The sequence below is a fragment of the Felis catus genome, chromosome A2 (genome assembly GCF_018350175.1).
Source record: "Felis catus isolate Fca126 chromosome A2, F.catus_Fca126_mat1.0, whole genome shotgun sequence".
Lineage (NCBI taxonomy): Eukaryota > Metazoa > Chordata > Mammalia > Carnivora > Felidae > Felis > Felis catus.
The window spans coordinates 31,447,364-31,475,054 of record NC_058369.1 but is presented as its reverse complement, the minus strand read 5'-3'; the positions used below and the strand labels follow the sequence as shown (position 1 = coordinate 31,475,054).

At 41.9% G+C, this 27,691-nt stretch overlaps 1 protein-coding gene across 16 annotated transcripts in view; it reads right to left on the bottom strand.

Moving 5' to 3' along the window:
• ATXN7 (ataxin 7) overlaps positions 1-27,691 on the bottom strand; it is a 141,791-nt gene that overhangs the window by 45,454 nt on the left and 68,646 nt on the right. For all 16 annotated transcript variants that reach the window (XM_045051808.1, XM_045051805.1, XM_045051811.1 and 13 more), the window contains one exon: positions 5,789-5,893. In XM_045051808.1, the coding sequence (XP_044907743.1) occupies positions 5,789-5,893 (105 nt within the window). The remainder of the gene's footprint in view (positions 1-5,788; positions 5,894-27,691) is intronic.

Sequence of the window (27,691 nt, the reverse complement as noted above, 5' to 3'; positions counted from 1 at the left end):
CATCACCATCTCAGCCCTCCTTTAGTTAAAGTTTTGGAGGCAATTAACAGGACGTTTCCAGCATGTAACACAAAGTTAAAAACCAGTTTTAAAAAACCAGGGGCCTCCTTTCATGCCATCCTTGCTAGACTCAACAAACTTTGGAGTGCCCGTCTGCGTCAGTCACTGTGCCAGGCACCAGGAATACACAGCCACAACTCCTGACGGGGGGAGGGATCTGCCGTTATCCCAATGCACCCCAGCCAGCCTGTGGGTCAGACTCGGGTCTCAGGAGTGGTTTAGAATGCAGATTCCTAAGTCCTATCCCTGAGATTCCCATCTAGCTGGTCAGAATGGTTCTCAGGAAGCTGCCCTTTTAGAAAGCTCCCCTTTGATTTGGATGCACAGCAGGTTTGGGATCCAAGGATTCAAATTATACTTTTAAATCTGAAATTAACAGTAAGGAACATCTTGCTCTCAAAAATAATGAGTAACTTAAGAAAAATATGAAGTATCTTGGACTACTTCAAAACATTAAAACATCAAGAAAGTATATGGTATTACTACGCAGCTTCCAAGAAAGAAAGCAATGTATACTACGAAAGCAAACAGACCTGCAAGCAACTGGAAATGCCAAAATGACACTACCATCATTCACCATCACTGTTCACATGGAAATCCTAGTTAACCGTTAGCTCCAAAAAAGGCAGTTCGGCTAGCAAGAAAGTAGACTGTTTCTTACTACTATGGATAAATAAGCTTCTCACCAGTTCCCAAGAACATTACCACCAACAGGAACTGATTTACAAGCCTTGTTGCTACTGTAGCTTTCTTCTCTCCCCTGGCAGCCATGCTCTTAAAGGAAATGCCTGTTTGATTTTGTAGCAACTGCTCACTTGTTCATACAAGTCACAGATGACTACTACTAACACCTTAATTCACAGAAGACCGCCCACACATTTTCATCAACTTCACTAAAAGATAAGAAAACAGAATCCCTCCATTGGCAGCTATGGATTCTTCCAAATACCTAATAAACAGACTACAATGGCCACAGGGAAGGATCCTGAATTTGAAAACTATTTTTGGTGTTAACACATAAGAATGGGCCTTTTAGAATTCTAACAAAAGACCACACAGGTTCCAAAAAACCCTTTTTCCTGTTACAACCCCTATGCCCAAAGATAGAAGAAGACACTGGCCGCAGTGAAAATGCTTCTTGGTACTAGGGCACTGCCCACCTCTCCTTCTCTCCAGGTGAGTGGGGGTGTCAGTCCCAAACTACTCCAGGGTCATCACATGGTGCCTCCCTCAACTTCACGCAGTTGCTCCCAACCCTACACACCCACGCAGGGCCAAACCTCCCGTTTATTCTCCATTAGCCTTCTCCCTGGTGCTGTCTCAGAACTCCTTCAACATTTCCCAGTTGAATCCCTCTCTCAGAACACTTGGGTCCCATCTTTTTGCCAGGGACTCTTCTCTCTTACAGTTTTATTATTTCCCTTGCCACTAGACGGACCAAGGTCCACCACCCAGTGGCTTTATCAGTCCCACCCCTTGCCTGTCCACATAAGACTTTTGAGTCTACGAACCTTGCATTCGTATTTTCTCATTTACATGTTTGAAATGACCACCCTTCCTTTCTCCTTCAACAAGTATCTTCTCAAAAGATACTTGGTGTACTAGACACTGTTAGAGAAAAAGGGTAGAAATATGATTTTATGACACTCCTTCATGCCCTGTCCCCAATATATTGACATTTTTAAAAAAATTTTTTTAACATTTTATTTATTTTCGAGACAGAGAGAGACAGAGCGTGAGCAGGGGACGGGCAGGGCAGAGAGCAAGACAGAGAATCCAAAGGAGGCTCCAGGCTCTGAGCTGTCAGCACGGAGCCCAACGCAGGGCTTGAACTCACAAACCGTGAGATCCCGACCTGAGCCGAAGTCAGATGCTTAACCGACTGAGCCACCCAGGCGACCCAATATATTGACGTTCATTTTTTTTTTTTTAACGTTTATTTATTCTTGAGACAGAGACAGAGCATGAACAGGGGAGGGTCAGAGAGAAGGAGACACAGAATCTGAAACAGGCCCCAGGCTCCGAGCTGTCAGCCCAGAGCCCGACGCGGGGCTCGAACTCACGGACTGCGAGATCATGACCTGAGTCGAAGTCGGCCGCCCAACCGACTGAGTCACCCAGGCGCCCCTCAATATATTGACATTCTTAAAGAGAGAGTGAGATCAAGAATATCATCTCCAGGCAGGGCGACTGGGTGGCTCAGTCGGTTAAGTGTCTGACTTCAGCTCAGGTCACAATCTCACAAGTCGTGGGTTCGAGCCCCACATTGGGCTCTGTGCCGACAGCTCGAAGCCTGGAGCCTGCTTCAGGTTCTGTCTCTCCCTCTTTCTGCCCCTCCCCCACATGCGTGCTCACTCGCTCACTCTCTCTCTCAAAAATAAACATTAAATGGGGTGCCTGGGTGGCGCAGTCGGTTAAGCCTCTGACTTCAGCCAGGTCACGATCTCGCGGTCTGTGAGTTCGAGCCCCGCGTCAGGCTCTGGGCTGATGGCTCAGAGCCTGGAGCCTGTTTCCGATTCTGTGTCTCCCTCTCTCTCTGCCCCTCCCCCGTTCATGCTCTGTCTCTCTCTGTCCCAAAAATAAATAAAAAACGTTGAAAAAAAAATTAAAAAAAAAAAAAATAAACATTAAAAAAAGAAAAAGAGGGGCACCTGGGTGGCTCAGTCGGTTAAGGGTCCGACTTCAGCTCAGGTCATGATCTCGTGGTCCGTGAGTTCGAGCCCCACGTCGGGCTCTGTGCTGACCGCCCAGAGCCTGGAGCCTGTTTCGGATTCTGTGTCTCCCTCTCTCGCTGACCCTCCCCCATTCATGCTCTGTCTCTCTCTGTCTCAAAAATAAATAAACGTTAAAAAAAAAAAATTTTTTTTTAAAAAAAGAAAAAAGAAAAAAAGAAGAAAAAGAAAAAGAAAATCATCTCCATAAGATGTGCTGGAACAACTGTGTGCAGTGCCTCTGGAAGAGGGGACCAAGAGGGACCCTTTCTAGCTAAGGAAGTCCTGGCAGAGGTAACACCTTTAAGTGGGCCTTGAGCCAAGCCAGCTGTTTTCATACTCCCGTTTCCTCTCTCACTCCCTTTCAATCCACTTTGCCCACCAATCCTCCCTGGAGGATCATGAAGTCACATCACTCCGGTGCTAGAAAAACCTGCAGCAGGTCTGCACTGAGGCCAGGGGTGTCTAATGGGCGGGCACTGGGGCTCTCTGAGCCCGTCCCAGCCTGTCTCTGCACACTGCTCACCCACACGTGGCTCCATCAGCTCCGGCTGATGGAGACTCCTTGCAGTACATCCCAGACAGCGGGCAATCTCCTGCCTCTGCGTCTGCTCACATCACGGCTACTGCCAACCTGGGGCCACCAAGTATGGCCGTTCAGCATACAGACTGTGAAGTTGTATGTGGCAGCCCTATCTATCCCCATCGAAACACTTCCCCTTTTAGCGGATTATAGGTGATTTTTTAAAAACGATTTTCTGCATCTTCCACAACGGACATGTATCACACACCTAAAAAGTGAGGAAAAACATTTGTGCACATGTGACAACAGATCCACTCTACTCTTCAGAATACCCTAACCAGAAGGCAATTTTCTCTAAGAAGCTTTCTCATTGAGAAGCAATCTGTGTTCCTCCTTATTCTTAAGACCTTGCACCGTTTTTTTGACTTTAGACACAAACATTTCTAAATCCACAGCTGTACTTTTATCTCTCTCTCTTGTACCTATTATGTGTCAGGCACTGTATGAGGGGCTTTACCTATGTTGTTTCATTTAATCCCGAGAACCTATGAGGTTGCTGTTACCATTCCGACACTACAACAAAGGAAGCTGAGGTTGGAAAATCTGCACAAGGCAAAACAACCAACTTAGGCTTCTTCCAAGTTTACATTTTAATTTTTTTTTAACGTTTATTCAGTTTTTGAGAGAAAGAGCCCGAGCAGGGGGAGGGGCAGAGAGAGAGGGAGACACAGAATCCGAAGCAGGCTCCAGGCTTCGAGCTGTCAGCACAGAGCCCGACGCGGGGCTCGAACTCACAAATCGTGAGGTCGTGACCTGAGCCAAAGTTGGACGCTCAACCGAGCCACCCAGGCGCCCCCCCAAGTTTAAATTTAAATCCAGTCTAGTTTGGCTTCAAAATCCTTAACTCCAAAATATGGGGCAATTGACTAACTGCCTTTTCTAATACTAACCTCCACAAGTCTTCATCAGGAAGATAATATCTTATTCATCTTTGTACTCACTCTAGTGCTCACCCCAGGGCTTCTACTCAGAATCAGAAATTCAAAAAAAGCCTTTGTATGATTACATAAAAAAATTATTCCTTGGGGGGAAAAATGGTGGGATGTGGATATGATGGTGTGACTCTTATAACAACGACTGTCCCAACAGCAAGCTATGTAGGTGCTAGCTTTAAAATGCCTTTCAATGCTATGCTGTCTTCCCCAGCTCTATTTCCACACCTTAGTCTTAGTCTATTATCATGTCTTACCTTTGAACTATTTTCCCTGCTTCTCTCCTTCTACAATTTATTCACACCAAATTAACCAGTGTGGTGGGCCTGTGTTACGTCCTTACACAGGAAAGCCCTAGAGTGCCCCCCAAGGGTCTTCTGACTCTGGCCTCCAAGGCTGTGCATGATCAGGGTCCCTGCCCACAAGGGCAAACTTCTCTAGTGTGTACTTACCTTCACTGACCTCCCTCCACCTACAGTGAGCTTCTTTCAGTCTGTACCTCAGCTTATCCCTCTGTATAAGAATGCTTTAATTCCCAAATGCCACGCTGGTGGCTCTGTCCCATCACTTAAAGCTCAAGTCACCAGGGTCACCTCCCCAGAAGCTTTACTTAAACACAATCTACAGGGGATCTCATTATTATTGTGTCTCAAGCTCATATCTGTAGTAATAAGGACAATGAGGAAACAACTTAAAGTTATTTAAAAAGTATGTCTAGCTAATTTTACTGGTCTCATAAGCTAAATTATAAACCCCATGGACGTAAGAATCATATTATACATCAAAGTGCCTGAAACAAGGTGGTCATTCAAATACTTCTGAGCTGTTACTGAATCCAACTGGGTAAAAAACTACATCTTCTCATTAAATTTTTTTCTACTGTCAGCACTTTAGGTGGCATTATGACAAAGCAAAACCATCTTATCTGGATTGTTCCATGATTAAACACCCAGACAGCAGGCATGGAGTCTTGAAGCCCAGGGATGGCTCAGGGGTTCATGAAATCCCTCAAGTCGCAATGCTTCATTTCATTCTAAGTACGTGTGCATTTTAATGGATAAGATGTGATAGCTTCCTCACATTCACAGATTAGAACACGATGTCACGCTGTATTTAGAATTATTGAACTTGGAAGTTTCAAAATCACATTTCATTTTAAAAAGGCATGTATCCATACTATGTATATATATATATATATCAAATTTTACCGGCCAGTGAATTCACAACCATGAGGTGAGGTCTAGAAGGAAATAAACCTTTCACTATACGGACTCAATGTTTCAAAAGAGTTTTCATAAAATACATTATTCCTTGTCCAATTTCAATAAAATTCAGAAAATACCCAACATCTGAGAGACATTAACCCATTCGATGAATTAGAAAGCCTACTTCTTGACAGAGGGAGGGATATTATACTGTATCCATGCTGTCACTGGCCTTCAGCTTAATCCTGCTTTACCTTTTACCCTCTCGTAATGATTTTTAAATGGTTAAGCACTTACCATAATGTGATTGAAATGCCTGCGGTTTGACAACCTGATTACAGTCGTTACACACCACCAAGTAGAAGTCATCGTGGGCTGGACAGAGACCAAATATTGGCATGTCTGCAACAAAGAAGAGAGCATCACTCACTCATCTGGTTCTGATTAATAGGAATCCATTTGGGGCAGCAGTACATTCTAAAGGAGCCGCCTTAAGATGAAGCGTACCAGTACAAGCGTTACTGCAGTAACATTTAAAAATACCTGATGTGGCACCGTGACTATTAAGAGAGAAATCAAATCAGACTTACAGAAACACTGTCCAGAGAGCTCAAATAAAAGGCACCAAAAATCATCAGTGTGAGGCGAAAGAGACAAATCTACTAAAATGCAAACAATTAATACATTCATAAAATAAAGCAACTTTACGTGAACTCGACCAAGGATTATGGGGAAGAATCTGCAACCACATAAAATGCTTAACGATTCACAAAGCTCTATCATCTAATGGTTTTATTTGTTTAACTATGCATTCTATTCCAGCCATCTGGTCTCTGAGTTCCATGGAACAGTTAAGAAAGGAAGCAGAGGCTTCGCTGAAGAGTAAAACTGCTGGTTTGGTCAGAGTATAATACAAAGAAAATTATTTTTATACTCTTTTTTCAGGTCACAAGAACCTCTAGTCCTTTCACTTACATACTGATGCTCCTGGACACATGGAACTTGTGTACAAACACAGCATTTCATATATTAATCTCAGTTCATTTACTAGAATAAGGCAAGATACAAGTTGGATTTTTTTTTTTTACAGTTAAGAACTTAATTAAAACACAAACGTGAAACTAAACTATCTGCATAAACACAAAAACTGAAAGTGACTTGATATCTGGTAATTTATATATGTGTGTGTGTGTATGTACATACACATATATACACACATATACACCTATATATACATACACATACCTATATGTACATATACACGCATATACATATACACACATATATATGTATATACATATTTTTTAGTTATTTTTGAGGGAGAGCGAGCGAGCGAGCGAGCACGCAAGTAGGGGAGGGGCAGAGAGAGAATCCCAAGCAGGTTCTACACTATCAGTACACAGCCCGATGCAGGGCTCAACCTCGCGAACCATGAGATCATGGCCTGAGCAGAAGTCAGATGCTTAACTGACTGAGCCACCCAGGTGCCCCAGACATCTGGTAATACATGGCTAACTAAAGTGTCATAACCATGAATCGTTACTTATTAACAACAATCTAGGTAGGGAAGAGCGCTAACATTTCAGATCGAGAATCTAATCTCTTAAGTATTTCAAAATTGGCAACTTTAGGGGTGCCTGGCTGGCTCAGTCAGTAGAACATGGGCCTCTTGATCTCAGAGTTGTGAGTTTGAGCCCCATGTTGGCCAAAGAGATTACTTAAAAGAAGACAACTGGTGATTTTAAACAGGTTTTTTACACTATTTAGAATATTTGCAATGAATGGATTAATTAGCACATTTCAAAATTAGGCAAATAGTTTAGGAGACCAAATACCAAGTTTAAAGGGGGGAAAAAGATCCATTATCTAATTAGCATCTGTTTTCCTTCCTGTAAGATTGAACTTCACACTTTCTCCAGCTTGGGTGATCTTGGTAGCTTTACAGGAAAATGCCCTGAGGAGATGTAAAGTGATCATAGTCTCACAAGTATCAAATTACTGACCTAATATCTACGTAAGGATATAGCTCCGACTTTCTTAGACAGTTTCTATTACACTAAACTGCACAGACAGCTATAAATCTGAAATATACCAGGGACCAACAAGATTCTGGGATGCGGTGGCAGCACTGAGCAGTTTCTAGGTGCTATTATCTCACTCTTTTCTCACAACTGCCTAGGTAGATACCATTACAACCCCACTCTAAAAAACGAGGAAACTGATTCACAGGGAGATGAAGTACTTCGTCTACGTCAATAGCTGGGATTCCATTCTGACTCATAACAATGGCTTGGATTTAGTCCCTTGAAGATCAGAGGAACGTGATTTCTAGAAATTCCTTCCAGTTTCCACCTCCAATAAGTTGGAATGTCAGAGCTGAACACCTTTGATAGACTGATAATGTAAGAAGCTTCTAGTAGACTACTGACTTCTGTGACTAAGCTTAATAATTTAATGAAAAATAAAAACCAAACAATGTGCTATTTTCCTTGAAAGCATGCCCACATTGAGTTAAAAATAGTGCATGTGGGAGAAAAGGAAAGGTTATATCCATGCAATGATCAACATATAATAAGCCATTTTCCATGGCTACAATTTCTTGACATGACATTTCATTTAAAAATAAAATTATGTATTTTAAGTACTTTCCTTAAGTTCCATGTACCCCTGTGCTACATGCCTCCAATCCAGGACAAATTAAAGAAAATCTGAATTACGGAACTAATATGGCATTCATAATTTATAGTGTGAAATGTCTATAAATATCAAATCAACAGTTTCGTTAATGAAATTCGCTCATTTATTTTTATTAATTAAAACAGTAGTTAAAACAGCATTAAGTCAAATGGTCTCAGTTTAGAGTTAGGCCTCTGCGTGCTGGTTTGTGTGGCTTCCCAGAGCACTCAATGTCAAACAGTGCTGTTTCAAATATATCACTTTGCCAGATACCAGATACTTCTGGGGACTAGCCCCCCTACCCTTTATAAATAAAGCCATTTTTACAAATTAAAACCTGTGCCAATCTTTTCAAGTAGTAACAATTCAACTGGCCACAATAGTGTTTATATAGGAAACTGTTTTTACTCTGATTCCTTTGATCCTGTTGTGAGACTTGGAAACACTAGTAAAATTAAGAAGGCAGGGGTTATTCTGTAAGGGACCAGGAATCTGTACTTGTGTAAAAACTTTAATTTCCTCAATAACTTAAGATCATTTGCAATCAATGATGACAGTAATCATGATCAACAGTTGGCCTTTACTGAGAGACTGCTATTTGACAAGCCCTGGCACATGTAAGCACTTATTACATGGTTTATCCTACAATATAATCCTCACTTTACTGAAGGCGATATCAACTTGTCTATTGTCACCCAGCAAAAAAGCGCAAGCAGGACTCAAACTCAAGTGTACTCTCTCTGTGAGCTCAGAATATCTCACCAGCTACCTCATCACACTCCCTAAAATTTGCACTCGTGTGTGCACGTGTGCCATGAGCGCATGCACACACATGCACATATAATCCCCATGGAAAGAAACATGGTATACTTAAATCCAGTTCATGCTACCCTAAGAAATCAAATTCCTGTTACAAAAATCTAAAGCAACTTTAATTTTAGCTTTCTAAATTCTCTACTTTCAGATATCCATATTTGGAAAGTAAGCCAGAAGACACAAAATAATTTAAATAAAATGTCTCCAGGAGTTTAAAAAAAAAAAAAAAAAAGAGTTCTATATCCCTTTTCTGCACTGGAACATTCCAGAGGCCTTAGCAACAGGAACAGAATGTGGAATGTTGTGGCAACAGAGAAAATGAAATAATTTTTGTGAGAGACAGTATGTATGTTTCTGAATTTTTTTAAAGCATAAATTTATAATGAGCCCATCTACAAATTAACATATAAAACTTGCCCAAATGCAGAAAGGTAAAAGATTGATTTATATCAAAATATGAAAAAGAATTGATAAGCTACTATCAACTACTTAGCTACTATTGAGTTTTTTTTTTTTTTAAGTTTCTTTATATTGAGAGAGAGAGAGAGAGAGAGAGAGAGAGAGAGACACAACAGGGGAGGAGGAGAGAGGAACACAAGAGAGAACCCCAAGCAGGCTCTTCACTGTCAACGTGGAGCCCGACACAGGACTCGAACCCATGGACTGTGAAATCATGATCTGAGCCAAAATCAAGAGCTGACTGTTCAACTAACTACGCCACCCGGCTGCCCACCACTGAGTTTTTTTTAAAGTTTGTAAAATACACTGCAAACATACAACTTATACCATTATATACTTCAAAATAACGTAGTTTTAAAATCATACCTGGCTCCATGGACTCTGACTAGTTTGAAAGAATAGATTTTTTGTGTGTAGGCCCTAAATCTTTCTCAGGATTCAGATCACTCCAATCTTCCAATTAGCACGTAGACCAATACCCACATCTAGGCCATCATGTACTTTGGAGACCCCAGGCCAGCATACTAGGAAGGACTGGGTTTAAGTACATGGACACGTGGGCACGTGTGCAGATCTCCACAGGCAAATGTAGAAGGAAGGCTCTCTGCCTGAAACCAGACCCTAAACAGGAGGGAATGTGTTCAGTTACTTTCCTGCTACTCTCCCCGTTTTGAGGACTGAGTCCGACAGCAGAACTCGTGTACTGTGACAAAGTGTTTCACCTTCGCGGTACCCTGGGTGTCTCCCTTCTCCCATGCTCCCCAACTTCTACATACCAATGACTTCCACATTTCCATCTCTAGCCCAGATGGCTCCTGAGCTCTGTCTAGACTCATATATCCAACTGCTACTAGACGCCGCCATCTGGATGGCTTATACACATCTCAAATGGAATAAGCATGGTCAAGAGAACTCCACTTTCCACCCTGCCCTTTTCCCACCCCCAAAACCTTCCCTCTCTTCGGTAAATGACACCATTTATCTCCTTGAGTGCTCCAACTGAAAACCCAGATGTCATCTCTGACTCCTCCTTTCCTCATCACATCCAGGCCACCAGCCTGTCTGGTTGGCTCTACTCTAAAACCTCCATCCACTTCCCTCCATTATCTAAGACCACTGCTACAGAGCCTACCACCAGCACCTTTCTGACAGACTGTGGAAAAAGTCTTATCTACTAGGTGGTCTACAGTCACTTCCACACGGCTGCCAAAGCGGTTCTGTGAAGTCCTCCAACAGATCACATCACTACCATTAGCATGTCTCCAGGGGCCTCCCACTCCTTTAGGAATAAAATCTCAGCCCTTACCACAGCCTCCAGGGCCCTGCCGGATGTTCCTCCACTTCCCTCTCACTTTCTGTTCCCTTATTCCCTCCTTGCTCCTCTCTCCTTGGCTCACTCTGCTTCGAGCACACTGTCTTCCCTTTTCTCCTTAGACCCAGAAAGCTATTCTCAGCTAGGTTCTGCCCTTCGTCTTCATAAGATGCCTAGTACATTCATTCACACACTAGCAGGTCTGGCTCAAAGCTCTTCTCTTCAAAGGGCTTCCCCTTCCCCAATTAGTTACACTCTATCACAGGTATTGTATGTAAGCAGAGTGGCAAACACAGAAGACTACTCCCTATCATTCTGGGCAAGTTCTACAACCTCTTTGAACTTCAGTTCCTTCTTGTGTCATACATATGGTAATGATAAACAGTACCTAATTCACTGGTCACTAGGCACTTCACAAGGTTGGAAGATTAAGAGAACATAGGGAAAACCCTAGAATGCCACAGAAAGTGCTCACACAACAACCTCCGCCCAAGCCTGTGAGACAGCGGTCATGCACCCACACTATTGCTCAGGAAACTAAGACACACAGACATTAAGATTTTACAAGCTACTAAGTGGCAGAGTTGACATTTGTTTTGGTTTTTGTTTGTGTGTTTGTTTAAGGAGGCTTCACACCCAATGCAGAGTCCAACCTGGAGCTTGAACTCACGACCGTGAGATGGAGACCTGAGCTGAGATCAAGAATGGTTTGTTTAACCAACTGAGCCACCCAGGTGCCCCGAACCAGCTCTGCAGGGCTCACAAGCCCAGGAAACTCCCAACATTCTTCTAGAAACACTGCCTAAATCTGCCTCCTCCATGCCACCCTACTGCCCCTGCCCCTGGTAGTGGCCTCCGCACACCAGGACAGACTTCCTACCAAACCCAGCGTTCCTTCCCTTTTCAGCCTCCTCCACCCTACTGCCAAAGTCACAGGCCTATAAAGAAATAACACCACTCCTCTCCTTGAAGACCTCTGCTGGCTCCAAAGCAGGGCTCAGATCCCTGACCCACCTCTTTGCAAGCAAGGCCCCTATCACTCTGGTTTTCCCATCTCTGGTGTGAGTCAACCTGCTCCAGTCTCCAGACTGCTTGGCCTTCTCAGAGCCTGCCTTATACTCCCACAATCCTATCTTTTGGCCAGAACAGTTCCGGTAGCCTGGAAAACTTTCCCCTCTTCTTCCTGGAACTCCCGCCTTTTCATAAGAACCCGTTCCACCGCTCTCTCTGCTGTGCTCTTCCTCATACCATTCATTTTCCCATCGCAGTCCTTCACCCACTGATTTGATGAATGGTCATTTATAGGCAGACGCCTCTGTAGTCCTGCCTGACAGTTGACCCCTTGCCTTCCCTAGCACAGATCCTGAGAAGCAAGCTCTCGCTGTGTGTTTGTGAAGTCATGACTGGCACTTGGAACTCTTCCGCAGCTTCCAGTTGCTCTTAGAATAAAAACTGGCCCATGTGGCCTTGAACAGCCTTGACCCGCGTCTCTCCCTACTGGCTGTTTGTTTGCATCTGGCCCTTCTGGCCTTTCTTTTGTTCCTGGACCACATCATGCTCTCTCCTGTCACAGCACCCAGGCACTTGCTATTCTGTCTGCCTGCAATCACCACCTTCTCCACACCTTTACCTGCCTTATTGTTTTATGACATTCAGTCTTGGCCTCAAGGTCACTTTCTTGGAGACTTGGTTAGACAGGCCCTGTTTGTTACATGTTCCCAGAGCACTGACTTAGTTACTAGCCTTGCCACAAGGTACCATGCCCAATTTATAATAATCCATCTAGTTGTGTGAACCTCAATTTCCTCCCACTAGAAAAAGTTCTGTATTTATCCAGCTTCCTGCTCTAGTGACAGTGCCTGACAATGTCTAACTTCACCGACAGGAAGCAGCAAATAAATATGTGTTATATATGACTTGATGAATAATAAGTAAAGTATTAAAGTCCCTGTGGTACCATCATAAGTCAAGGTTATAATTGTGCCTTATGTCATTTAATGACATAGAGTCATCCACTAGAATTGGGTGATACATTTAGTGATACAAACATTGAAGGGTGAGAACGGTTCCCTTGAACACATGATCAATCCCATTCCTGGAGGCCGTTTCTGGCAAAAAACTCATGTTTCAGGGCCTGATTCTCACCAGCAAATTCTCTTTTGCTAGCAGTGCAGTGCAGTAACAAAGAGCAGTTGTGGAGTCAGAGTACCTGGGTTCAAGTCCCTATTCTTCCTCTTACTAGCTAGGTGATCACGGTTAAATTATTTGATGTCTTTGAACTTCAGTTTCCTCCTCTGTGAAATATATTTCAGTGTTATTTTGAGGATTAAATGAACTAATCCATGGGGAGCACTCAGTGCTGAGCATGTAGTAAATACTCAATACCTGTGAGCAGAAGAAAAAAAATACAAAATATATACACACCAGAAATGTCTGCAAGGGCCCAGCTCTCACTAATTAAACTCAAAGAAGACTGCCATACGCACAATAGTGACTATTTTACAATGTGAGCTAAACTCTCAAGCGGTCTTGTGCTCCTACTGCTGGTCACACACTCCTTCCTGTAAACAATGAAAGGGAAGGGGGGGGGTGCAGCAGAGGAGGCTTGCTGGCACCCCTCTCACTGTAGAGGGTCAAAGCCCAGGCTTCGGAGTTTAGGCTTTACCCTGCAACACAGGGAGAATCCAGTAAGCGAGAAGCCACATGATACAAAAGGCCACTCTGGCAGGAGTATGGATTAACTTAGGTAATGGGGGGCAGGGAGCAGCACAGATTTGAGGACAGTGGTCCCTAAGGGCTGATGAAAAAGTCACAGTGAGACACGAAGTGCCTCTGCTATGAAAATTGGGGAAACCAGACTGAAGACAAGCTCTGGAGGAACTTGACAGGTCAAGACCCAGGAGACTGTAGGTGGAGGGTGAGGCCAAGGGAGGAAGCCAAAGATGGAAAAACTTTGTAAAGGCGAGAGAGCCTAGTGGTTAAAAGCACAACCTCTGAAACTAGATTGGCTGCATTCAGATCCCATTTTTGCCACCTACTAGCCTTTATTCAGTATCCTCATCTATAAATGGGTAAAGTGACTGTACCTACCTCATAAGTTGTTGAAGGAACTAATGAATATAAAATGCTTAGAACAGTGCAAAGTCCTTTAAAATGTGAGCTTTTTTTTTTTTTTAAATCATCTTCCCTATCATGGTTCTCTGGTCTTTGATCTAAACAGTAGCTATGTTCCCTTCTACCCATGCCAAGCCCCAATGCCCCCCCCCACCCCAAGAATAACCAGTGATGTTTTTAAGTCAAACTTCACCTAGTCTAACTTAACCCCTTAGTGGTTCTCCAATGTAGTCAGAATGAAAAACAATGTTTAGAAGGCCCTGCCTGACCTCTGCAACCTCAAGACATGGCACTCACCCCCTAATTTCCATTCCAGAATTCTAGTCTCCTTGAAAATTACCAACATGCCAATCACTTTCCCACCTCAGGACCCCTGCTAATTCTGGTTCCCCTGTATGGAATGCTCTGCCCGGCTGGCTCCAGGTCTCAGCTTATATTCCAAGAAAAGGACCTTTCCTGACCACCCCATTTAAAGATAGAGAAGATAAAAGATAAAGATAGAGATAGCAGACCCCCATCTCTTCAGCTAATTCCCTTTCTTCACTCATTAGTTATTTGTGTTTTGGCTCCGTCCCTAAGATGTAAGCTCCATGAGGGTGGGTGCACAATGCCCAACACACAGTAGGTTCTCAAAAAAAGAATCTGAGGAAGGCCTGCCTCTGCATCAGACTTCCTGAGTTCAAATCCCAATGCCATCATCACTCACCAGGAGTATGACCTTGGGCAAGTTCCCTTCGGTATTCTCATCCATAAAACGAGGTGATGCTAGCAATTACCTTAATGGGTACTTACGAGGACAAAGTAATTTACTATACGTAAAGATCTTAGAACTGTGTCTGACATGTAAAAGGTCTGCCGTACCTATTATAATTATTTCTACTTTTACTGTCAATGAGTTACACTGACAATCCCCCAATTTCTGCCATCTACAGCCAGCACCTCTTACAACAGTATGTATTAAGTACTTACTGTGTATGAAGTATCCTGGCAAATACTCTCTATACACCATTCATTCATTCATGTATTGGATCCTTACTATGCCTAGCCACTATTCTGAGCACTGGGTATCTATCAGTGAACAAAAATCACAACAAGAAACTCTAAGAGGTATTAACACATAAAACAAAAATAGTAAAACTTTACAATTACTAAATAAATCCTAAGTTTCAGGTAAAGTGCCTAAAGCATTAAGTCATCTGATCTTCATAATACTACCTGCACATTTCAAGGTCACCATCCCCACACTTCACAGAAAAAACAAGAGATGCACCAAGGAGGTTACCTGCTTTAAGTGACAGAGCCAGTAGGTGGTGGACCTGGGATCTGAAGGTTGAAGGTAGGCTTTCAAAAGTACAAGTTCTCCACTTCAGTGCACAAGCCTCTCCACTGCTCTGTGCCTTCCCTGCCTCTCTCAGGACATCTCTGCTCTTCTGCCTTGTTTAATCAAAGTCAACCAAAGCATCCTATCAGACAGCAGATTGTTTAGGCTACTTCTGGATGGTCTGCTCTCATTGTTCCTCTAAGCTGTGCTTAGATACTAGGACTCTCAGCCCCATTAGTGTCTGAAACACTTCTAAGTAACCTGATAGACTTGGAAGGCTGGTCTCTGCACATACTAAGCTTTTACTGCAGTCAGTCCCAAATTTATTTCAAATTTATTTCAAACTCTCAATTCTGGATAGTCAAAAGTAATTATCAGTAACATAAAAGCTTTTAATTGCTATTTAATAAAGTTTAATGTCGCGACTGAGAAGGATAAAATAGAATTTTATTTCTACCTTGCACAGTTTTCCCAAATTCATATCCTCTGCTCCAATAATTAAAGGAAATCAGACTTTCCTTTGACCATAAGATGTTAAACAATAGAACCAACCAGGGACAAAACTGGCCAATCAACAGTGTTCTAAAATATACATGGTTTAAGGCCCTGTCTAAACTAATATAGTCAATAAAGACTGGATTAAAAAAAAGAAAAGAAAAAGAAAAATGAGATGTTTTAGGTCAAAAAGCAATTAACCAAACGGCAGGAGACCAAAGAATGAGATCAAAGAAAATAGTTCTAATATTTATGAATCAGTAACTGTGAGTAGCCAGTCTTACAGTCATCCTCCCTAGATAAAAGTCACAAGTGCTAATGTTGTCACTGCTTGTACTGAAACTGAGATACAGTGCCTGGGACAGAAGAGAGGAGGCAAGTACCAAAGTGCTACGGAATTTGCATTAGGGAAGGCACGTCCGGCTACAAAGGTGACCAACATGGCAGGCTGTCACATGTGTACCTTAAGCTACGCCAAACACTGTCAGTAAAGTCTGACCTTTCAAATCAGAAACCAAGCCTAAAATGCCACGTGTCCTAAATCTGGAAGTGCTGCCACAATCACTTTGCAACACTACCATTCAGCTAAGCTTGCAGCCAATGGGTAAGCTGCGAACTAAAAAAGAGTGTTACCACTCTGCTGGTACCGTAAGCAGAGTGTATATAAGGACTCGATAAAGAGTGCTCTTAATTTTGTCTTTATTATTGTTACGGTTACATAACACTATAACTACAGTTACAATTTCATGACCCAATTAAGAATATCATTTCTTCTTTTGCTCAAAAGGCAGTCAATACGCAACCCCACATCTCCCAGTATCTTTTATGCAGAAAATCCATGGCTCTCATATAACTAAGTACAGCATTAACTATAAAATGGCATTGACTACTAAGCCATCTTTGCTGTTAAATGGTTAGCTTTATATAGATCATACCTTGGTCCATAAAACAAACCTCGTCAATTTTTTTTTTTTTAACATTAATTTTAGAGAGAGAGAGGGAGAGAAGGAGGGAGGGAGGGAAGGACAGGAGGAGAGGCAGAGAAAGAGGGAGACACAGAATCCGAAGCAGGCTCCAGGCACCAAGCTGTCAGCACAGAGCCTGATGCGGGGCTTGAACCCACGAACCGTGAGATCATGACCTGAGCTGAAGTCAGATGCCTAACCGAATGAACCACTCAGGTGCCCCACAAACCTCATCAAGTTTAAAAGAAATGAAATCATACCAAGTATGTTCTCTGTTCACAGTGGAATCAAATTAAAAATCAGACAAACATAACAAGAAATTCTAAACACTCGGAAACTAAACAGACATTTCAAATAACTCATAATCACACAATGTAATCACATTAAGAGATTAAGGAAGAAAAATCATACTATTATAAATGATGCAGAAAAAGTATTTAGAATAAAGAACCACCTCCACATAACCAGGAGTAAAGAGGACTTCCTTAACTTGATAAAGAGCATTTACCAAAAAACGTGCAACTTAATGAACAAAGACTATATGGCTCAGAAACAAAGCAAGGATATCCACTTCTATTCGGCATAATAGTGGAAGCTGTAGCCAGAGAAATAAGGCAAGAAAAGGAATTAAAAGGTATACAGATTGGACAAGAAGAAATAAAAATACTATCTCTATTTGCAAATGACCTGATGGTCTATGCGGAAAATCAAAAGGAATCTAAAGAAAACCTCCCAGAATCAACCAGGTTAGCAAGAAGGATAACAGGATACAAAATTGCCTTGGTCTGTCTGGGTTGCTGTAACAAAATACCATAGACTAGGTGAATTATAAAGAACATATATTTCTCACAGTTCCAGAGACTGCAAAGTCCAAGATTAAGGTGCCAGCTGGGGCACCTGGCTGGCACAGCCAGTTAAGTGTTCAACTCTTGATGTCGGGCTCAGGTCATGATCTGATCTCACTGTTTGGTTGCTAAGTTCGAGCCCTGCATCAGGCTCTGGGCTGATGGTGCAGAGCCTGCTTGGGATTGTCTCTCCTACTCTCTGCCCCTCCCCTTCTTGTGTTCTCTCTCAAAACAAAAACAACATTATTTTTTTTTTTAATTTTTTTTTCAACGTTTATTTATTTTTGGGACAGAGAGAGACAGAGCATGAACGGGTGAGGGGCAGAGAGAGAGAGGGAGACACAGAATCGGAAACAGGCTCCAGGCTCTGAGCCATCAGCCCAGAGCCCGACGCGGGGCTCAAACTCACGGACCGTGAGATCGTGACCTGGCTGAAGTCGGACGCTTAACCGACTGCGCCACCCAGGCGCCCCAAAAACAACATTATTTTTATAATTCAGCTTATTCTGTGTCTGGTGAGAGCCTGCTTCCTGGATCACCGTCTCCTTTTCCCTGTGTACTCCACATGAAGAAAGTGAGAAAGCTCTCTGGAGCCTCTCTTATGAGGACACTAATCCCATGAGGTCTCCAACCTCACGCCCTAATCACTTCCCAAAGACTTCACTCCAAAAATCATTTATATTGGGGATGTTTCAACATATGAATTTGGTGGGGAATCACAAACATTCAGCCTATGCACAAAATCAACACACAAAAATCAGTCTTTCTACACACTAGTCATAAACACGTGAAAGCTGAAATTCAATGGCTAGCCTTCAGCTAGTATGTTATGCATGCTATCTGCTTTACGGTATAGCTGAGTATTGTTCAGCAGCCATGTGGCTGTGAAGAATGTAGCAAACCAGAGATCTGTATCTTTCATTAAGTACCTTAAGGGGATGTTATAAAATGTAATTAGCTCATATTCATAAAGTCTTTAAATATCTTACCAAAAACATGCCCCAGAAGGTTGACTTTTAATAGATAATGAAAGCATAGTAAGTGTCCTGAGTTTGGCTGAGATTCATCACATCAGAGACAAAAACGATCTGTAGATGTTCTTTTCTTTTTAATTAAAAAAAATTTTTAATGTCTATTTTTGAGAGAGAGAGAGAGAGACAGAGAGAGAGAGAGAGGACAGACAGACACAGAATCCAAAGCAGGTGCCAGACTCAGAGCTGCCAGCACAGAGCCGAACGCAGGGCTCGAACTCATGAACTGTGCACGAGATCATGACCTGAGTCGAACTCAGACACTTAACCAACTGACCCACCCAGGCGCCCCTGTAGATCTTCTATCTTAATGGTCACAATGAAAAAAAAAAGCACACACAACTCTATGTTCATCCTCAAAGCTCTGCTGCTTGAAGTATAGCCCATGGACCATACCCTACTTATCACTAAGAACCTGCTTAGAACTACAGAATTTCAGACCTTGACTCAGACCAAGTAAACTAAAATCTGGATTTTAACAAAATTCCCAGATGGTTTACATCATTGTTTGAGAAGCGCTGAAAATAGATCATACAATTTGTACTGAAAGTTGAATAATGTTACCAATATTAGAGAAATTATTCATATCATAATCCAGACTTTTTTCAGTCTGACCATCTAGCAAACCCATCTTGAGCATACTTGCTCAAATGTATATTGCTCCAGTGTATACTTAGTACACTGTACTTTGTAGAATATCTTGTGTATAATGTATATTGAATATAGTAGTCTGTAGTTTTCGGTCTGGGGTTTTGTTGATCAGAATACTGGTCTCATAGAAAGAGTTGAGAAGCGTTCCCTCCTTCTCTATCTTTTAGACAAGTTTGTGTAGCATGGGTTATAATCCTTTATACAGTTAGTAAAATTCACCAGTGAAGCCATCTGGGTCTGGGCTTTTCTTTGTGAGAAGTTTTAAAGTTACGTATTCAGATCTAGGTCTATTTGGATCTTCTAATTCTTCTTGAGTGAATTGTGGTGGTTCAGTAGTATCTTTCTAGGAATTTGTCCATTTCATGTAAGTTATCTAATGTGTTGGAATACAGTTGCTCACAGCACTCCTATACAATCCCTTTCTATTCCATAAGGTCAGTATTGATGCCATCTAATTCCTGATTTTAATAGTATGAGTAATGGGAAATCTAGCTAAAGGTTTACCAGTTTTATCAAAATCAAAGCCCTCAGATCTTGTCAAAGTACCAGCTTTTGGCGTCACTGATTTTATCTATGTTTTTTCTGTTCTCTAGGTCATCTATTTACACTCTAATCTTTGTTATTTTCTTCCTTCTGCTTGCTTCATGCTGTTTACTCCTTTCACTAGTTTCTTAAGGTGGAAGGTTAGATGACTGATTTGAGATCATTCTTCCTTTTTAATAGAGCTGTTTACAGCTTTAAATTTTCCCTTTAGTACTGCTTTAGCTGCAGTGTAACAGTTTCAGTATGTTGTATTTCATTTTCATTAACTTTGAAGTATTTTTAATTTCTCTTGTGATTTCTTCTGTGACCCACTGCTTATTTAGGAGTATATTATTTAATTGTCAATTTCCCAAATTTCCTTCTGTTAATTTCTAATCTTACTCCACTGTGTTTAAAAATCATACTTGGTACTTGTATGATTTCAGTCCTTTTTCATTTACCAAGGCTTATGTTGTTACGACCTAACATATGATCCTGGAGAATATTCCATGTACATTTGAGAAGAGTATATATTCTGTTGTTGGTTAGTCTAGTTGGTTTATGTTTTTTAAGTCTTCCTTGTTGATATCCTGCCTACCTATTGCATCTATTTTTTCAAGTGAGTTATTAAAATCTCCAACTATTATTTTTTAATTGTCCATTTCTCCTTTTGGTGTTGTTTTTTGCTTTTTGTATTTTGAGGCTCTGTTGCTAGGTGCATGTGCCTTTGTAATTTGTTACTTCTTCCTGATGGATTGACTTATTCATGATTATAGTAGGTCTTCCTTTATCTCTAATGACATTTTTTTCAAATCTATTTTGTCTGATATTTGTATAGCCAATCTAATTCTCTCTCCCTCCCTCCCTTTCCTTCTTCCTTTCTCTTTTTCTCTTAATAATCTCTACACCCAATGTGGGACTCAAACAACCCCAAGATCAAGAACCACATAAGCTTCTGAGCCAGCCAGGTGTCTCTGGTCTAGTTTTCTTTTGACTACTATTTGAATTTTTATTAACTTTAACACATTTCTGACTTTGAACTTGAAGTAGGTCTCCTGTTGACAGCATAGTGTTAGGTGATTTTTAAAACTTCATTCTGCCAATTTCCTCCTGTTGAGTAGTACTTACTCTTACATTTAATGTAATTACTGGTAAGATTTAGGTCTGTGATTTTGTTACTTGTTTTCTATACGTATTGTGTCTTTTTTTGTTGTAGTTCCTCTATTACTGCCTCCTTTATTGTTAAATTGATACAGTCTAATAGGCCTTTTTAATTCTTTTCTTTTTTTAAGTTAATTTATTTTGAGAGAGAGTACAAGTGAGGGAGGAGCAAAGAGAGAGGGAGGGAGAGAATCCCAAACAGGCTCTCCATGCTGTCAGTGCACAGCCTGACTCCGGGTTCTATCTCATGAACGGTGAGATCATGACCCAGGCCAAAATCAAGAGTTGAACACTTAACCTATCAGCCACCCAGGTGCCCCATTCCTTTTTTATCTCCACCCCCCCGCCCCAAGTTATTTTCTTAGTAGTTATCCTGGGGAATTATAATTAACAACTTCAAACAATCCAGTCTGAATAAAACCAACTTAATTTTAATATATAAAAAAAGCTTTGTTTTGACATGGCTCTAATTTGTGTTTTCCCCTTGCATGTGGGCCATACTTTGCCGTTTCTTTGTTGTCCTTTTAATTTTTTGGTGAAGGTTGGACAATTTAAATAATGTAATGTGGCAACTCTGGAAATCACACCCACCTGTCCTTGTTTGTTAAGTGACTTACCCACTCTAATTGTTTTAAAGCCTATATTCTCTGTTACGTGTGGTTAGGTCAAAAGTTTCTGTGTGGTTAGCTAATTATTAGGCAGGGATTTCCTAAAATATCTTGAACCAGTGTGTCTCCCAACCCTTGCTGAGCGGCTCTACGTGTGTGTTGGAGCATGCCGTCTGTGTGCTAGCAAGCAGTTTACAACTCTGCTTTAGCCTTCACTTCCATTTGCTTACAGCCTCAAGGTCAGCCAAAGGTAAGCAATGAAGGCTTTCTCAGGTCCCCCAATTGATGTCTTTTCCCCACTGTTTGCCTTTTAGTTTGGTGGTCAGACTGTCACCACCTCAGACCATTGTAATGTTCAATAATTGCCAGTTTTGTTTTTGTTTTTGTTTTTTTAATAAACACCCTAGGGACAGGACACATAGTGAACTCTGAGTCAGCTCAAGTAAAGCCAAGTTCTGAGAATGGAACTTTTTAGGGAGCTACCAGGCAATTCAGAGAGTGACAAATGCTTGGAAATAGGACTTTGGGGGAGCTCCAAACCCCTTCTGTCCCTTCTGGTGGCTTCTAGGCTGCTGGTTCTCACAGGTACCATACTTGTGGGGCAGTTGTCGGTTTTCAAAGTTACTACAGAGCTGGTGGGGGGGTGTGAAAGAGGGTGAGTTAAAAACCTCCCAGAGTTTGCTGTAGTTACAGAGATTCAGCCTTCTTTCTTGTATCAGTTTTCAACAGATCCTACCAGTCTTCATTTTCAGAATGCTGAAAAAGTTAATTTTGACAATTCGGAACAGTGGTCTCACTGCTTTTAGGGAGGAGATTTTCAGAGGTCCTTACTCTGCCGTTTGGAAGTGCTTACTTCAAGTATCTTAATGGAAGATAGCGTCATCAGTCTGCTTATTACTATTTTCAACATTGCTCAGACTGCACTGCGGACAAGGGAGGTTCATGGTTCCAAAGCCTAAGTGAGAAAACCAGACAAGAGCTGTTTGTAACAGAACAGGTGGGAGACAGGGAGTAGTATGGACATGGGGATGGCAGTGTGATGGCACAGGTATGATTCTGAGACACTGAGAAGGCACTATCGGCACAACTTCGTAATGGTCTGGATACAAGAGTGATGCAGAGAATGACGCCAAGTCTCCAGTCCTGCAGAACAGGATGGATGGGTGGTACCAGTCTCTGAAAAGGAATTCTGGAAGAATGCCAGGTCTGAGAATGAGGAGCATACACTTGGGACATTTGAAACCTAGGTGCTCTGAGACTTCCAAGAAGATACCAACGAAGCCTTCATCCTGAAGACTCTCGACCTTTAGAGAAATGCTTTACAAATCAAGTCCTAAAACAGTGTTCCCCCCATATGGGAAAAACAAAAAACAACAGGCAAGGGATAAATACTAAGTTTCAATAATTCAAAGTCACCCAGGAATTTAAAATATGGTTCCAAGAATGATGAGACCCAGGCACAAATGCCTGAAACTACTTGCTACTTACACTCAAATGAATTAAAGCTTTCCCCAAAGGCAGTTTTATTTAACGAGAAATTACAATAAAAAATAAAGATAAATCTTCACTGTGTCTAAAAAGATGCGGTTGCACTCATACACGTCAATTTAATGTTCTCATCGATGCCTGTGAAAATAGCTTAAATCAATCAGATTCGTTCATGCCTCCACTCATTCCATAAATACTAGATGCTTCCTGGTTGAGAGCAGTTGGTCTGACCTAGGAGGCAGCTGGGTCAGAGTAGATCACTGAAGTGCAAATTGTTCTTTTGGTCCTAACGCCAACTTTTCTCAACATCACATGTTTTTAGTTCTATATAATCATTTCTGGTAGTCTTCCCTTTGTGCAGGAAACTCACTTGTCTAACTGCTGTCTCGGGTGGATATGGGGGAGGGGAGAGACTTGTAAGAACACTAAGGGGAGAAAGAAAGGGGAGTGTTGACTTCTGGTTAATTAGTTCTACTCCTAATCTCTCTTAATGTTACGAAGGCTTCTTCTGTTTAAACAGATTAGGTGTAGTTTATTACTACTGGGAAATATGTAAGTATTCCGAGTTTGTTTTGCCTGTTTGCTCATTTCTGTTTCAAAAACTTAATGGGCAATACTTTCACGAGAAAACTTCACGCATTCTCTTATCTCAGTTTTACTTCTTCAGAGTGTGTAGTTTCACTCCTTGTCCTTCCGGGGCAAGCTGGAACGAGGTACTCAAAGCTCAGTTAGCACAACTGCACGCACACACCTGAACAAGGTACTCAAAGCTCAGTTAGCACAACGGTACGCAAACAGATGTGACTAGCAGATAACACCCTGCATGGTCACAATTCACAGCAATGCCTCAAGTAAAACACTCATTTCTCCTCAGCTGTTTGTCTGAGTATTCATCAAGTAAAATGTCAGACCAATGTTTAAAATACAATGGAATAACACTACTCACCGTGTCAACCATTTATTAGGCATTCACTGGGCCAGACAGTGTGCTAAGTAGTTTACAAGCTTTATGTTGTTTAATCCTCAAAACAACCCTGTGGTATAGGTACTATTATTAGCCCAAGTTTACAAATGAGGAAACAGACATGGAATGATTAAGTAACTCACCCAAGACTGCACAGCTGGCAAGAGGTGGGGCTGGGGTTAAAGGTGAAATCTAGTTGACTCCAGATCTAGTCCCTAACCAGCATGTAAGAACATGTCACCATTCACAGAGCTCCTCCACCCCCTCCTCCAACAAGTATTTACTAAGGGTCCTACTAGGTCACCTCAGGGGAAGGGTAAACAAGAAATACAAAGATTCAACCCTTACAGAATGGACATGGCTTCTGATATTATGAAATCTGTTTACTTTAAGGCAGTTGTGTGGGCAAAACTATTCACATATATTACTTTACACGTAGTAGGTAAAATTCACCATTGGCCTAATAAATCCCAAGTACCTTAAAAATTACACGGGAAATGATTTCAGTGGATGGGGATGGGATCTAAATATGTTCCATTGAAGAACAAAGCATTCAGCTATACTCTTACAAAACTAACATGACAATGCACGCTTTCTCCCCTCATTCAACACATCACGAAGCACTTAAGACAACAGGGAAGAAGAACTTTATGTACTAATAAATGGAAACTAACAAAGTAAGCCTCTTCACTCCAGTAAGCCTTTGGTCTATTTTATTTTTAGTTAACATATTTCTGTCGTCCCTCGTTTCAAAAACACAGCCGACATGCTGCCTTATTTACGTCTGTGCTTATCGGTAATGACATGGCCATATCTCTGCAAACAGTTGGTTAATTAATTTGTACCCCTATCTTCTGGCAGCCTGCCTATGCAACCGAACAGCAAAAATAATTACACCATGCTAAAGTGGGAACATTTTCACTCTTCTTTTTGAGATTTCTTATCGTGGGGCTTGTTGCCTTTCTTTAAATGGGTTTGAGTTGTAGAAGGCTTGCAAATCAGATTAAAGTCATTAGAAGACTATAATGTTTCCATTCTTCACTATAGCATGAATATGCAATCAGGAAGAAAAGGGACTGACTGAAAACTGACCAACCAAAGGCACAAAACATGGGCTGAGTAGAATTATGAAGAAAAATCAAGCTCTATTCCAGGCAAGACCTTCATCTCTTTCATGATATTATAATCTCAGATTAATCAATCAACACATATTTACCTAGAACCTACCATAGGCAATCTCCTATTTTCTTACACAAAACCGTTTGCATCAAGAGGTATCAAACAAGAGGTTACTGGGATTCTGTACTCAACACACAAATCACAGAATTTCTTCTAATTAGAGATCACTTTTGAAACAGTCTCCAGGGATATAGGTCTAGTAGTTCAAGGTAAATACAACGGTCCCCTGAACCCAGCTCAAGTCCACCAAACATATAAATGATGTCATATAGCTTTCTGCATGCCTAATGATTTTCATCCGTCTTGATTTTTAACACTGGAGTTCCATTTTAAGAGAGGAATTGGTTGGTTAGTTTCTTACGTCAGTTGAAATCATCCTTGAAAATTTCTCAGATGCTGTGTGGAGGCCAACCAGTAAGGCCCACATAGCCAGTTGTGTCACTGATGTTAGAACAGATGGCTGTTCCTACCAAATGAAATGGTTGGCTTATATTTAGGGGGCCTCACTGTACAAAAAAAATCCATGTAATTCAACTCCAGAAGCACAGGACAATGAGATGCTTGCACTGTGAGATGCTTGTGAGAACAGAGTCCAAATAAAGGAAAAGCAATCAATATTTCATAAGAATTTGTGTGCTTACTATGCTCAAAACACTTTTCCAAGATGCTGAAAATACACCTGTGAGCAAAATCCTGCCCTCGTGGAACTTACATCTTAGTTGATTCACACCTCCCTTTCAAGCTCATTTCAGAGCAATATGCACTGATTGACTACTGAAATTAGCCACACTGGTTTTTCTCTTTTGTACCCTCATATGGTAGAATCTAAGTTACAAGCACATACGACGCAACCCTCCTGTAAAAGTTTGAGACCTCTGTTTCTTACCAGCAGTGTCAGAAAACTAGTTTGTACTGTATACTCTCTTCCGTGAGCAAAATGCGGTAGAACGGTCAAATAACCACTCATACATACTGCTGAAAGAGCAAAATGAGGACTATGGAAGAAAACACTGTTGGTGCCGACGTCATGTGAGAGGCTGCACCGTTTTTTGTCCTGAGCTGTGTGAAGGTCCAAAACCATACGAAAAGCAGAGTAAGGGCATCATCACAGAACAGTGAAAAGTGCAGGCTGTTCAAATGTTCGAGACTGTATGTTTATGGCATTGTGCTGAGTATGGGGGAAAAAACAGCATGGTAAAACAGCCTTTGCCCGGGGCGCCTGGGTGGCGCAGTCGGTTGAGCGTCCGACTTCAGCCAGGTCACGATCTGGCGGTCCGTGAGTTCGAGCCCCGCGTCGGGCTCTGGGCTGATGGCTCGGAGCCTGGAGCCTGTTTCCAATTCTGTGTCTCCCTCTCTCTCTGCCCCTCCCCCGTTCATGCTCTGTCTCTCTCTGTCCCAAAAATAAATAAAAAACGTTGAAAAAAAAATTAAAAAAAAAAACAACAAAACAGCCTTTGCCCATAAAGAGCTTCCAATCCAGTTGCAAAGCCAAGACATCCCCAGAAATACCACATCCCTTCATTTCAAAGCTGCTACCAAGAGTGTGTCAATATCCACCTCTGAGGAAGAATAAATAATGCACCTTTCAACTTTATAATCAACTCTGATTTCAGGAATATTAACAACAAAAAAAGGCATCTTGGAATCAAGGATATGCAATTAGAGTTACTCTGGTACCTCTCGGGTGCGGCTGTGCTACATCAGTGAAACTCAGGAGAAGGAAGGGGGTGCTCCTCTTGGTAGTCACCCAAAAGAATTTAGTTAATATGCCACAAGAGTCTCAGCAAGGAATCTCCTCCACAAGACAATTTCTTTTATTCATTTTTGAGGGAGGGAGGGGGAGAGAGAGAGAGAGAGAGAGAGAGAGAGAGAGAGAGAGAAGAGGGAGAGAGAGAGAGAGAGCGAGCACGAGCGAGAAGGAGCAGAGAGAGCAGGAGACAGAGAAAACCCAAGCAGACTCCACAATGTCAGCACAGAGCCCGATGCGGGGCTCGAATTGATGAACCATGAGATCATCACCTGAGCCAAAATCAAGAGTCAGATGCTGAACTGACTGAGCCACCCAGGCGCCCCCGTACGATGTCTAAGCAAAGAGCTAGCAGTCTTTTACAGCATAACACCAGCAACATCAACATTCATCCATCCATCCATCCATCCAAACATTTATCAAGTACCTCATAGGCATCAAACACTGAAGGACATTCCTTTATGCCAGGAACTGAGTGAGGGGCTTCTTATGATTAAAACAGCAGTTCTCAACTAGGGGCAATTTTTCCCCTAGAGGGATGGTGCCAATGTCTGGAGACATTTTTGGTTGTCACATCTGGAGCAGGTGGTGCTACCGGCACCTAGTGTAGAGACCAGAGATGCTGCCAAATATCCTACAATGCACAGGACGTTCTCCCACAACAAAGAATTATCTGGCCCCAAATTTCATTAACAGTGAGGTTGAGAAACCCTCCATTAATTAAAGCACCCTCAAAACCCCTATGGGGGAAACTCTACTCTAACCGATGCCCACTTGGGAGGAAACTGAGGCTAAGAGGTATTAAATAACCAGGTCAGCGGGGAAGTGATGGAGCAGGGATTGTAA